The 14,340-nt window shown below is 49.9% G+C and overlaps 1 protein-coding gene across 1 annotated transcript; it reads right to left on the minus strand.

Annotated features, from left to right (window-relative positions):
- Nucleotides 1-846: 846 nt before the first annotated feature.
- ACAD8 (acyl-CoA dehydrogenase family member 8) lies at nt 847-14,324 on the minus strand. Its single transcript, XM_081172668.1, has 11 exons — nt 14,170-14,324; nt 12,639-12,739; nt 11,102-11,271; nt 10,895-11,004; nt 9,035-9,111; nt 7,329-7,466; nt 6,187-6,322; nt 5,981-6,078; nt 4,226-4,378; nt 2,955-3,057; nt 847-1,933 (listed from the first exon to the last, which is right to left on the minus strand). Exons 1-11 carry the CDS (start codon nt 14,267-14,269, stop codon nt 1,881-1,883), a joined length of 1,239 nt encoding a protein of 412 aa, XP_081028794.1. The 5' UTR covers nt 14,270-14,324; the 3' UTR covers nt 847-1,880.
- Nucleotides 14,325-14,340: the final 16 nt, after the last annotated feature.

Genomic DNA, 14,340 nt, shown 5'->3' on the forward strand with positions numbered 1-14,340 from the left:
GCGAATGCAGGCTTTCGCTGAAGCCTGGAGAGTGAGAGGGGTCAGTGCGCACCGACCCCTCTCGCTCTCCAGGCTTCAGGAAGCTCTGCGCAACCCTCGGGAGACCAGCTCCGAGGGTTGCGCAGAGCTGCCTGCAGTCCCGGGATCAGCACAGCTCTGCGCAGCCACCGGGAGCCGGGCGCGAAGTCCCGCCCCGTTCCCAATGGCCGCGCAGAGCTGCCTGCAGTCCAGGGATCAGCGCAGCTCTGCACGGCCATTGGGAGCGGGGCGCGAAGTCCCGCCCCACTCCGGATGGCGGTGCAGAGCTGCCTGCAGTCCCGGGATCAGTGCACTTCTCCCCATCGCCAGCCCCACAAGCTCGGGGGACAGCGGGGAGGCAGAGCGTGCCTTCCCACTGTTCCCCGACCTGGTTCTTCCAGCCCCGCACCTGGGGGGGGGGGGAATAAATTTTTTTTTCTTTATTTCCCCCCCAAAAAATTAGGTGCGTCCAATGGGCCGGAGCGTCCTATGGGGTGCAAAATACAGTAAATTATGGTGGTTGTTTATAAATTGTCACCGATATATAAGCGAATGCGGATCTGTCCTCTTTTTTGATGATGCATAAACAGCCACTTTGTGGAGGGCACTTGCCTGCACAGGTCCTTCCAATGGCATTGAGAAACCTAATGCAAGGTGGCCTCTCATCCCTGCTTCCTTCCCAACACCACTCCACCTGAAGACCACCTCAATCTGCCAGCCTTGCAACACTCTTTCTTAAGGCTGAGGCACAGGAAAAAGCAGCAAAAGGCACATCGGCAGGATTGTGCTCTCAACCAAAATAATAAGGGGAGAAACGACAATGCAAACCAAGCTAGAAACAGCAATTTATTGATTCCAGCATGGAGTAGTAAAAGAAAATGACCCGGATCAGCACTCTCGACACTCTTTGTGCTATTGGCCAACTGGAAATTGCCAGATTGAGACCCTGTTGTGCGTCAAAAGGCTTTCCTGCTGCAGCCAAAATGATCTGATGGTGAAGAGGATTCGCACGATCTGAACGATGGTGGGAGACAGAGCGAGCTTTGGTGGAAATCGAGGGGGTTGCCATGAGGTTTAATAGACATGGGGAACCTGTAGTCCTGCAGGACTATTAACTCCGACTTCCATAGCTCTCATTATTCCTGGCCATGCTTGCCAGAGCTGATGGAAGGCTGCAGGTTCCCTCTCCTTTGGGTTTACTACAGATATTGCAGAACTACAACTTCCATCATCCCTAACCAATGGCTATACTGACTCCGGTGCTGATGGGAGATATCAGCAACATCTGAATTTAGCCACCCCTGATTTAGCAAGGGAGGGGAGATCTCCTCCTCACCTGCCAACTTGACCTAAAAAAGAGGACCTGTGTCTTGAAAGAAAAGGCAAAGCTTAAAAGGCCTTTGTGGTTTTCCCCTGGGGAAAAAGGTGTAATCTCCAGGAAATAAGGATGTAACAAGATTATCCCTTTCCCCCAACATGTGCAAAACCCAGAACGGATTTTCTCTTCCTTTTGCCCACCCGCATTGCAAGGCTCTGGTATCAAAGCCCATCAAAAGACTGTAGCTCCCGCCTTCAGGAATTGGAAGCTAACTTGAAATGCTGGAGAGGATGCAGGCCCTTCAGTTTCGGCCAGTGCTGTGTTTCTTTTGGAGGAGTAGAGAAACAGGACTGCAGCTGGCCTTTCGAGGGCAAAGGCTCTGAATTCACCACCTGCCACCTGGTGGGTTTTGAGCCGTGCCCATCAGGGCAGAGATCGGTAGGTGGGTGGAGTGCTGGTGGTGAAAAAGAAAACTCTCCTCCAAACTCTCCTTGTTTCAAATTCGTATCCAGCAAAGCAAAGGTCTGAAGACCAGCTCCTGACGCTATGCCTGTAGCAAATTCCTGGCCACGATCATCCTCATCACTTCGTTAGTGCCTTATGGCCAGTGAAGCCAGATGAAAGAGAGACAGACAGACAGACAGATGGACAAAGAGAGGGAGAGAGAGGTATTTGTTAGCAAATCACAGAACTGTGTGTATTTGGTGCATGCACTGTAAGTACTGGGGATCTAGACACAGATAGGGAATTCTAAGAACCCCAGTTTTCTTCCTTCCATGGATAAAGCAAGCAAGTTTATAGTCCTCATGGATGCAAAGGTTGAAAGTATGCAGGCACTACCTGCTTACGACCGCAATATCCTACCCAGGGAAAGGGATGTAGCTCAGGAGTAGAGCATGCCCTTTGCATGCGGAAGGTACCAGGTTTAATCTCCAATGGCATTTCCTGGGGATCTCCCTGCCTGAAATCTTGCAAAGGTGCTGCCGGTCAGTGTAGACAGTACTGAGCTAGATGGACCAATGGCCTGACTCCGCATAAGGCAGCTTCCTATCTTCCCTATGTTGATTTTAAAAAGCAGCAGGTTTCCTAGCTATTTGTTAACTTGGGACCAAGTTCCCACAGCTCGCAGCATGAGATGTGGCCGACCCGTGCAAGTGGGAGACATTGGTGAAGCCATTATGCAATCAGCTCATTGTAGCTTAGCAGTTAATGAACATTAATGTGGGTCTCAACATAAACAGAAAACTACAGAGCAGGGGCTGCAGTGAACCATCAACACAGGAATCTAGGGACATAGGAAAGTGTCTTACACCGAGTTCAGACCACTGATCCGTGTTGTCTGCATCTGTGTTCTTCACCCTGCTGTTGGACTACAACTCCCATCATCCCCAGCCAGTCTCGCCACTGGTCAAGGATGATGGGAATTGTAGTCCCATCTGGGTAACCCAAGGCTGACATACACTACATTGGCTGGCAGCAGCTCTCCAGGGCTTCAAGGGGGAACAATCTCGGGCCTACCTGGAAATGCCAGGGACTGAAGCAGGTTCCTTCTGCATGCAGTCACTGGAATGAGGCAGGCAGCAGCCAAGGCTGCAGGGCAGCACCCCACACAACTCACCTTCCAAAATCTGGTGCACACGGATGTCTCGTACAAACTGCTGCACTGCGTAATCCTTCAGGTACCCGTAGCCCCCGTGCATCTGCAGGGCTTGGTTGCAGATCTGCGCAAGACAGAATCAAGTAAGAGTTGAGCCCGAGAGCCTGGAGGGTTGGGGAGGAAAGGAGCCAGTCCACAAGCCAAATGTGGCCCCTGGGACCTCCCCATCCAGTCTACAGTGCTTCTGCTGACTCTGTCCCACTTTGGCTTCTATTTGAACAGACAGAAGGCTCTTCTCCAAGTCCAGGGGCCTGGGATTTTTTTAAAGGGGTGTGTTTGCTATAGCTGGGGTAGGAAAATTAACCCTCCAATACCCATTTGTTGCATTCCCACCCCCCAAAAAACCTCACCCCCCCATGTGCCACAACTGAACTTGAAGAAGGCCTTTTATTGCACCAATAGGATGCTTTTCTTCAAGCCTAAATGTTGGGAGAAGATCTAGTGCATGGGTAGGCAAACTAAGGCCCGGGGGCCGGATCCAGCCGAATCACCTTCTAGGGTTGTTGTGAGGATAAATCGGGGAGGACTATGTACGCTACCTTTAGCTCCTTGGGGAAAAGCTGGGATATAAATGTAAATATTATAATAATAATATTAATAATAATAATAATAATAATAGCAGCAGCAAAGTAGAACAGGGACAATAAATAATTGAGTTTAAGCACCAGTCTTTTAAAAAAACGAAAGCAGAGAGAAAGCAGACGCAATAGCCTTTAAAGACTCACAGAAGCCTGGATTAAAATACAACACTGCCACCTAGTGGTTAAGTGAGTTAACCACTAAACAACGAACCTTCCCTTGACTTGAATAGTCGGACCTATAGATTTGGCTTCCGTTTCTACTCCTGCTCTGCTTTCTGGAATAACAGGAGCAGCAGTCTGCAAATTGCCATTCCTTGTGCTTGTTTCCCAGCTGCTGCTTCCTTGCAACAGTAGCTGCGGTGAACAGCAGCAGCAGTACCACTAGTGAGCTCTCTGGGCAGGCTTGCTCGAGAGAAAGTGGGTGAGCTGCCGCAGCAGCTTATACTATAGAGGTCTTTTCCCAATTCCTTTGGATCGTTACCTTTGACTTACCACTTCTTGATCATTTCCCGAGATGGCGTCTTTTAAATACCAAGGAAGAAGCCTTAAACGTTTGAAGATGCAAAAAGCGCCACCTTTGCAACTGCAGTAAACATGCATGTTTTTGTTTTTTTAAAAAAGGGGGGGCTGGAGGAGGGGGGATTTGCCTACCGCAAAGCATTCGTCCGTGGCAAAGAGCTTGGCCATGGAGCAGAGGGCCACGGCATCCTCGCGCCCCTCCTGCAGTGCCTGCGCCGCGTTTCGCACCATGAGCCGGGCAGCCACCAAGCGGGTTGCCATCTCTGCCAGCCGGAACTGGAGGTACTGCCAAAAGAGAAGCAGCAAAACGGGTAAAGGCGTACCCAGAGGGCCAAGCCAGCAAGCGGCCCCAATTTTGCTGCTGCTGTGAGGCTGCCCTATTCCCCCATTTCTCCCCAACAAGGGAGCGAGGGGGCCTGCCCAAAGTGGGGGCCAAATGCTTGCATACAGAAGGACCCAAGTTCAGTACCCCATGTGTGCAGGTAGGGCTGGGAACAGACGCTTGTGTGGAAGCCACCGCAGAGGGGCTGCCAGTCAGTGTGCAAATGGTGTCGTGTGGCCAGTCAGTGTGCAAATGGTTGGCAGCGCCTTGTTACGTCCCTCCTCGCTGGATCACTTGTAGACCACATTCACATCATAAAGCACTGCGATACCACTTTAAATAATTGGTGCTTCTTGCAAAGAATTATGGGAGCTGGAGTTTGTCAAAGGTGATGAGAGTTGGGAGGGGATCCCCTATTCCTCTTCCAGACCTACAATTTCCAGAGTTCCCGTGGAGGAGGGATCGATTTGTTAAACCACTCTGGACACTGTAGCTCTGCGAGGGGAATAATAATAATAATAATAATAATAATAATAATAATAATAATAATAATAATAATAAATTTTATTTATACCCCGCCCTCCCCAGCCAAGACTGGGCTCAGGGCGGCTAACACCAAATATAAAAACAATTGAAATACAGCTTAAAATACAACATTAAAACATTAAAACACAACCTCATTTCAGTGGAAACTCAATCAAAAACTTTTTGGGGGATAAAAACGTCAAGTCTTCACCAAAGCTAACTACAGTGGTGCCTCGCAAGACGAAAAAAATCCGTTCCGCGAGTCTCTTCGTCTTGCGGTTTTTTCGTCTTGCGAAGCAAGCCCATTAGCGGCTTAGCGCTATTAGCAGCTTAGCGGATCAGCTGTTAAGCGGCTTAGGGGATCAGCTGATAAGCGGCTTAGCGGATCAGCTGTTAAGTGGCTTAGCGGCTTAGGATCAGCTGGTAAGGGCTTAGCGGCTTGGGAAAAAGGGGGGGAAAGGAGGGGAAAAAACCCAGGAACTCGCAAGACATTTTTGTCTTGCGAAGCAAGCCCATAGGAAATTTGTTTTGCGAAGCACCTCCAAAACGTAAAACCCTTTCGTCTAGCGGGTTTTCCGTCTTGCGAGGCATTCGTCTTGCGGGGCACCACTGTATTCAGACTGGTCCAGACTCAAAACAGGACCTCAAAGGACCTCAAAACAGCTCTTGGCACTCTTAACAAACTACAGCTCCCAGAATTCTTTGGGGGAAGCCATGATCTGAAGCACAATGGGTCAGGGTGCCTGGCTGTTAACTGGAAAATTGCCAGCTGGAGCCCACGCAGGGACAGCAGTGGGCAGTATTAGAGCATTGGACTAGAGAACCTATGATTCTAGGGATATCATTGTGCTTTGAATGGACGGTGTGAATGTGGCCTTAGCTTCTGCCCTGAGTGCCACAGAAGGCGTGGAATCACTCCCAACCCGACTTGGAGCTGCTGGGGATCAAACCCGGGACCTTCTGTGCGAAAGGCAGGGGCTCTAACCACTGAGATGCTGCTCTTGTTTCAGGAGTGACAGGCTGTTGTGAGATGAAGTCACCTGATTGCTAGCCAACAGCTCCCCGAACTGCTTGCGGACATTAAGGTGATCCCGAGCCAAAAGGACTGAGGCATGGGCGGCACCTAGAGAGCAAGAGGCTGCAGAAGGAATGGGGAAGAAGACTCCATTATGCACGGGAGGCCTGGTGTCGTGTCCCCCCGCCCCCTTGGGCAGCCCAAACCTCCCACTTTCCCTTCCGCTCTTACCAATGTTAATCCTCCCTCCATTCAAGCCCTTCATGGCGATGTTGAAGCCCGTTCCTTCCTCTCCCAGCCGGTTGGCAACCGGAATGGCGCAGTCCTCAAATATCACAGCGCGTGTCGGCTGGGAGTTCCAGCCCATCTGCAAGGGAGGGAAAAACAGGAGAGCCTTTTTTGCTAATGCGCTCCGATGCCACTGCTGTGTCTTAAGCCCAGTCCTGTGGAACACTCCACCACTAGAGATTCAGCGGGGTGCCTTCACTGCTAACCTTTAGATACCAGCTGAAAACATTTCTGTTCTGCTGGGCCCAGGAACCAACCTGAACCCTGCAATCATCCTCTAAAGCCCTTTTTCGTGTGCCACCTCCACGAGAGGTCCAGAGGTTGGCAATACAAGAAGGGGCCTTTTCTGTAGTGGCTCCCCGTTTGTGGAATGCTCTCCCCAGGGAGGTTCAGCTGGCACCTTCATTATACACCTTTAGGAAACAGGCAAAAACATTCCTCTTCAACCAGGACTGTCATCCGATGCACTTTTAAATGTGATGTGGGAGGGGGAATTATTGTGTTCTTTCCGTTCTTACTTTTATCTTGTATTTTGTGTTTTCTTAATACTGTATTTTTATGTTGTGAACTGCCCTGAGATCTCTGGGAATGGGGCAGTATACACATTTTCAGTGCTTTTTTCTGGGGGGATGGGGAGGTATGCATACCCCTAAACATTTTGTGAAGCTCTGTACTTTTGTCCATTTACTGTATTTATTTTTCACAATTGCAACTATAAAATGGTGATTTTCTTGAGTCAAAATGAGAGCACCCCTAAACATTTTTTTAGAAAAAAGCACTGCACATTTTAATAAGTAATAATAATAATAATTTTGTTGGTGGTTTGTTGGTGTTTGTTTTTAACTTTTTATGGTTTTGTTTTTATTGCTGAAAACTGTTTTGATATTTTTTTCTTTTTTATGATGTATAAATAGGATATATAATTTTTTTATAGCTAAATAAAATATACTGGCTGGCCACTTAAGCAAGTCCCCACAGTGGCAAAAGTGGCATATTTTTAATCTGAATGCAGCATGCACCCCAAAAGCCAAGAGTGTCTCCACACACACACACACACACACACACACACACCCCAACCTGCTTACCTTTTTCTCCTTTTTGCCAAAACTCAAGCCGGGAGTCCCCTTCTCCAGAACCAGACATGAGATTCCTTTGGGACCTGGCCCTCCCGTCCGGCACATCACCACATACAGGTCTGTGTCGCCGCCACCGCTAATGAAGGCCTAGGGAGACGAGAAAAAGGATGACTCAAGAGAAAGGGGAGGGAAGGGAGGGAGGGAGGGAGGGAGAGTCTACTACAGCCCAGGCGACCTCAAGAAGCAGAGAAGTTGCCCCTGGGGGGCCTATGCATCCAAGGCCATGCAAGGTCCAGGAAGGAGAGAGGGGCTGGAGTGAGAACAAAGGACAGGGGAGAAGATTAAGATGAAACGAGGGAGGATAAACAGGGAGGGCAGAGTGGCAACATGCAGCTAAGAAGGGCGCTGCTGGATCAGGCACCAGTACCCTGCCTCCAGCAGCACACAGGGAGACGCTTTGAGGAAGGCCACAAACAAGGGTGCGGACATCAGCCCTCTCCCACTATATCTGAAGGAGCGTCTCCACCCCCATCATTCTACCCAGAGACTGAGGTCCAGCGCCGAGGGCCTTCTGGCAGTTTCCTCACTGCGAAAAGCCAAATTACAGAGAACCAGGCAGAGGGCCTTCTCAGTAGTGGCACCGGCCCTGTGGAACACCTTCCCACCAGATGTCAAAGAGAACGACAACTACCAAACATTTAGAAGACATCTGAAGGCAGCACTGTTTAGGGAAGCTTTTAATGTTTGATGTATTACTGTATTTTAATATTTGGCTGGAAGCCGCCCAGAGTGGCTGGGGAAGCCCAGCCAGATGGGCGGGGTATAAATAAATGATGATGATGATGATGATGATGATGATGATTGGAAAAGGATGTAGTGGGATGGTATCCACCTATTTTGCATGCAGAAGGTCCCTGGTTCGATCCCACATGCAATCTCCAAGTGTCCCTATTTTCCAGGGACAGTCCCGGATTTACAGAAGCTGTCCCGGTTTCTGCTTTGATCCCAGAATGTCCAGCTTTTCCCTACGACATCCCTATTTTCGTTGGAGAAATGTTGGATGGAATGGGGGTGAGATGCTCCCAGGGAGCAGGCCCCTCTCTCTTCCTTGACACTGACACTCCTGGCCTTTTCCTCCAGGCCCAATCCACACAACGAACCTGAAGGAGAGTGAAAACCAAGAGCAGCAGCATCTCCGACTCTGGTCAATACCTGCGCATCTGGAGAAGGGAAGGGAATCGGGGGGGGGGAGGCAGCTGCAAAGCAGCAGGAGCCGGGGGGGGCTAAGGATTGGGTCCCCTGCTTTGTTGTTTGTGGGCCCTGGCAGGTATCTGACCACTAGCCCACAGCACACATCTGGTGACAAGACTGCCCCTGAAATGTGGGGATAACCATCACCTGACCTAACACACTGCGAATTTATCCACTTCCCTTTTCAAAGCTACCTTAAGCCAGATAGCTGTAAGAAACTCAAGTGGAATTCCCAAAGCAATCTTCAGAACCAAATAATTTATGTGCAGAAGGCATTGCGGGGGGCAGGGACTGCGGAAGGGAGAAAATATTGCATTCTGGACATCTGCAGCAACGACTGCTTGGAGCACCGAAATAGCCTAAGGAAGGGGAGGTAGTTAGTTCTGCACGAGGAGGAGAATATTTTAGAGGGTTCGTTGAGGCGAAGATGAAGAGTGGGTGTCAAAGAGGAGGACGCCTGGTACCTTGGAGCCGTTCAGAATGTAAGTGTCCCCTTTCTTCCGGGCTGAAGTTAGCAGGGAAGCCGCATCACTTCCACTTCCTGTTTGGGAAACAAGAGGCAGACAATTGCAACTGAGATACCGTTAAAAGAGCAATATAGAGTAAGATTCAGACAAGAGAGGCCCGGGTTCCAATTTTTGGGGTGCTCACAGGGTGGCCTTCGTCACCTCAGATCAACAAGGATATTGTAGAGCCGGAAAAGGTTCAGAAAAGGACACCCAAAATGAGCAGGGGAATGGAGTGACCCCCCCCCCCTCCGCCAGGTGAAGAAACACTGCAGTGTTTGGGACCTTTTAGAGAAAAAGCAAGAAAGAGGTGGCATGATGGAGGTTTATAAAATTAACCATGGCATGGAGAGAGTTGATGGAGAAAAGTTTTTCTCCATCTCTCATAACACTAGAACTCGTTGGCATAAAGGGAAGTTGAATACTGGAAGATTTTTATTGATAAAATAAAAAATAAAAAGTACTTTTTCGTACTATGCGTAGTTCAACTATGGAACTCACTCCCGCAGGAGGCAGTAACTACAGTGGTACCTCAGGTTAAGTACTTAATTCGTTCCGGAGGTCCGTACTTAACCTGAAACTGTTCTTAACCTGAAGCACCACTTTAGCTAATGGGGCCTCCCGCTGCTGCCGCGTCGCCGGAGCACGATTTCTGTTCTCATCCTGAAGCAAAGTTCTTAACCCAAGGTATTTGTCAGAGCTGCTTCCAGATCCTAGCTCACAGAGGATCACGCTAGCCAGCGGTCACTTGTAAAAGTCTTTATTGAGTAACAGTTTCCATTCTCAAGCTGCTGCGCGCAGCTCTACGTCTTAAGGGTTAGACCGGCGAAGCTCCGTCTGAGTCTCCGCCCCCTGTGCACCAGCTTACTAACCTAGCCTTACTCCACCTTTTCCGCCTGACCGTTCTTCTCTGGGTCCCTCTGCCCCCTGTGGTCTCTTCCTTCCGGGATTCTTCTGACGCTGACCCCCCGGACCCTCCTGTCTCCTTGCGCCGGGCTTTAGGACCTGGCTCCCTTTCCGGGCTGCTTACTGCGCCACCTTCCTGTGCATTTGAACTTGGCGCGCGCGCCCAACCTTCCACTTTCCGCCTGACTGTTTCTTCGCTCCCCGATGGAGGTGTGGCCACTCCTGACTCGTGCCCTCCCTCCTGTTGCGAGCTGCCAGCGCTTGATACCTGGCGCCCTTCCTCTCCCCTGCTCTCTGTTGGTGACGCTGGTCCCGATTTCCAACTGCTCCCCTCTGAGCCCCCTCCGGACCCTTCTTCCTGGGGTGTCCCCCTAAGCTCCCCCCTTGCCCTGGCCACTGGTGCTCCTTTCTGTGAATCTTCTGATTCACTGGAAAGACTCGGAGATCTCGGGTCGTCGTCATCACTCATCTTTTCTTCTGCCTCCTCCCCCTCGCTCTCTGTTTCCTCCCTTGCCCTTGCCTCTGCTCCTGAACCCCTGACAGTATTATTTCTGGGTTAGCAGAATCTGTAACCTGAAGCGTATGTAACCTGAAGTGTATGTAACCCAAGGTACCACTGTAGCTTGCTTTGAAAGACTTGGATACATTCATAGAGGGGTCCTCGTTTTCCATCTGCAATCCTGAGACTGTAGAACACTGTCTGAAGTGGCTTCTGTCCTCTGCCATTTGGACTCTTAATTTCATCTTCTCTGGATATCCTCAAAAGTTTTTCAACTGCTTTCTTCTTCTTCTTCTATATGAGGGAGCGGGGACACTTACCTGTTTCTCCATTGCTTCTGTTGCTTTCCCACGAAAAGCAATACAGTATAATTTGATGAAAAACTTTTAACTAAATGAACAAATCTCCCTCACCTGGCTCAGTCAGACAGTAGGAGGAAAGCTTTTCCATGCTGCAAAGCGACGGGCAGAACTTGTGCCTCTGTTCCTCTGTCCCAAAGGTGTCGATCATCCAATTGCACATGCTGCAGCAGCGACAACCACAAGAAAAGGCGTCACAATGCAGACCCTCTGCCTGAAGGCGGCCTTCCTGGCCAAGCCCTTCTGCCTCCCATTACTCACTTGTGGATGCTGATATAAGCTGTCGTACTGACACAGCCCGTCGACAGAGCCTCAAAGATGATGGAGGTGTCGAGCCGGGACAACCCAGAGCCCCCCACGTCCGGCTGCACATAGATCCCACCAAACCCCAGCTGAGCTGCTTTCCGCACTGTCTCCACAGGGAATATTTCCTGCGAAGAGAGAGAGGGGAAACAGTTCTTCATTTGGGTTTTCGACAAATCTTGAGGTTTTGTCCCCCCCCCCTTCTCTTCCTTTTCTCAAGGACAACTATTTCTTTGAAGCAGCAGGTGAACACCCCTCACCCACCGACCACAATATTGGCTTACTAGCTGCTTGAGAGGAGCTATGAGAGCCATCTTCAAATATCTAAAGGGCTGCCACATGGAGGATGGAACTCTGAACAGGATGACTGAAACCAATGGTTTCGAGTTACAGGAAAGGAAAGAGTCCAGCTAAACATTATGAAGAACTTTCTGAGGCTAAGAGCTGCTCGACAGTGGACTGGACTCCCTTCGGAAGGTAGTGGACTCTCTTTCTTTGGAGGTTGTTGAACTAAGGTTGGATGGCCATCTGTCCTGGGTGCTTTAGTTGGGATTCCTGCATTACAGGGGGTTGGACTAGATGGCCCTTGGGGTCCTTTCCAACTCTATGATAACATTTTAAAACTGTTATAAGCTTCTTAAAAATCACACGCATCCAAAATAAATTGAAGAACAGACCATGTGTCCAGACAGACCCACCAAAACAGATGTTTTTCAGCAGGTTTCTAAAAGAATATAATGATGGTGCTTACCGAATGTCAATTGGCAGAGAGTTCCAAAGTTCCAGGTGCTGCCACACAAAAGGAATTACTCCTTACAAATGTGGAGGGAACACTGTGTGGCTTTGAAATGATAAAACCTGATGCATACATACTAAAACTGCCACTGAGGTGCCTTTCGAAGCATAGGGTAACTTAGGTAAAGGGTAAAGGGGATCCCTGGCCATTAGGTCCAGTCGTGGCCGACTCTGGGGTTGCGGCGCTCATCTCGCTTTATTGACCGAGGGAGCCGGCACACAGCTTCCGGGTCATGTGGCCAGCATGACTAAGCCGCTTCTGGCAAACCAGAGCAGCGCACAGAAACACCGTTTACCTTCCCGCCAGAGTGGTACCTATTTATCTACTTGCACTTTGAGGTGCTTTTGAACTGCTAGGTGGGCAGGAGCAGGGACCGAGCAACGAGAACTCACCCCGTCACGGGGATTCGAACCGCTGACCTTCTGATCGGCAAGTCCTTGGCTCTGTGGTTTAACCCACAGCACCACCCACGGCATAGGGTAACTTACCGGTGAATAAACAAGCGCTACCACTCAGAAGCCAGGAAAGGTCACCTTTAACATTTTATGTTTGCTAGTGAGTAGCAGAAGCGAGCAGCCCCAAGCAAACGAACCAATTAGCAGTAGCAAACAGCGGCAGGCTTTCCCCACCTGCTCTCTTGGTAGGGCACTTAAGCATTGTCGTCAGATCTGGTATCTACACACCTAGTGGATTCCTCACCTTTTCATCCCACTCAGCCATGTGGGGGGCCATCTCTTTGGCAGCAAAGTCAAAGGCCACTTTTTGGAACTCCTTCTGCTCCTCGGTCAAACCCACTGTGGCTGGGAGGCAGAAGAAAGGGGAGAAGCTTTCAAAGCAGAGACAAGGAAAAAAGGAGGAAGAGATCCTCTAATAAACAGGTCACTTTAGGTTAATGAAAGTAATATTTATTTGCTGCATGCCACCCAATCTCCAAGTAGTGCGAGGTTCCAGGCGCCGACCCAGGGTTTGGAGACAGAAGAGACTGTGGTGTCTTTATGATATATGGTTTATTTACACATATACACAAGCTGAGCCTATGATGGAGGGAATCACACCACTAACACCCCAAGGAGGTCTTGCTCTTTCCTTGATCATAGTTTGGATTTAAACAGAAATCAGGCATGGCTCTGGCCCAGAGCTGCTTCCGTGGTTACTTTAATGACATACTTCAGCCACTATCTCGCCAAGAAACTGGCCTGACTCCCCAGCAACTGAATCCTTGCCAGGTCCAGGAATTAGAAGGGGACTTGGGCATACGGCCCAACTCACAACATTATTTATCTGGAGCATTCCTGCTTTGCTTCTGAAACAGCTTGCACATAATCAGCTAAAACAAGACAAATTTTCTGCATGCAGGCTTGCAATTCAAAAGCCACGGCACAGAAGGAAAAAGGGGCAGGGAGAGGGGGGTTGGATATGCCAATTGTTAAAAATTAAGTAATGGTTCTTGCAATGAATAACTGGAATGGCCTCATAGAGCTGATGGAATGAATTCTGCTTCTCATCTCTCCCACTGAGGCACCCTGCTGAGAGAGAGGCAAACAGGCAACCGTTGAGGGAAAGGAGAACTAATAATAATATACCTAGGAAGCACGCTCAAAGTTACCTGAGATTTTAGGAATGTTTAAGACGTTGCAAAATCAGGCCAAGTTCAGCTCCACCCTTTCCCCCATCTGGGGCATGCATCTGGTTGCTCTGATGGTGCTCAGCACATGAGGAACAAAGGGGAAAGCCTCAGCTCATTGCCAGAGCATATGCTTTGCATGCAGAAAGTCCCAGATTCAGTCCCCAGTGGCATCTCCAGGTGCCATGCTGACTGGGATCAATTGGGAGTTGTGGCCAACAGTATTTGGAAAGCCAGAACCAACCTGCCTCTCCAGCAAGAATCCTCCTTAATAGCGTCATTGCAGACAGAAGTCCAACAGAAGCCCAAACAGCACATCCCCGTGCTGCGAACTGCAAGCAACCTCCCCTGCGATCATCTCCGTGCAAAAAAATGGAAGAATCCACTGCTGTAGCAGAATAGTTGGCAGGAGTTCAACCGGTGGTGGTTTCCTCCCCGTACATTACCACGCGGTGGCCAACACAACCTGTTGGATCTCTGCCTGCCGCACCTCCGCTAAAGGCAAGGGAGTCCGGCTGTTTGCTAACAGACGAACTCCGCTCTTCCCCAGAGGACTGTCCCTAACCCGAAACAGCAGACTGTTAGGTTATCTCCCCTTAATCTTACGGTCTATGCAGGAGGCGATGTCTCGGCGCCCCCATGCGTGCCTCCGTCCAGGAAGCCTCCTCAGTTGGGCCCCCAGCCTGCAGCACACTCTCCAAGCCATGGCCAGCACCACCTAAGTCGCCCGGGCAGGTGAACGAGGTCCGGGTGGCCGCTCTGCATTGTGGGAATTGT

This window comes from Podarcis bocagei (genome assembly GCF_964188305.1).
Source record: "Podarcis bocagei genome assembly, chromosome: 15".
NCBI classification, from domain to species: Eukaryota; Metazoa; Chordata; class Lepidosauria; order Squamata; family Lacertidae; genus Podarcis; species Podarcis bocagei.

Bases quoted from the DNA above. Each gene is read 5' to 3' on its own strand.
- ACAD8 (XM_081172668.1), bottom strand. From the start codon at position 14,269: ATGGCTTGGAGAGTGTGCTGCAGGCTGGGGGCCCAACTGAGGAGGCTT. The intron at 11,272-12,638 runs GTGAGGAATCCA...CTCTCTTCGCAG, and splicing joins TGGCTGAGTGGGATGAAAAG to GAAATATTCCCTGTGGAGAC. The intron at 1,934-2,954 runs GTGAGTTGTGTG...ACTGGCCATAAG, and splicing joins TGTGCACCAGATTTTGGAAG to GCACTAACGAAGTGATGAGG.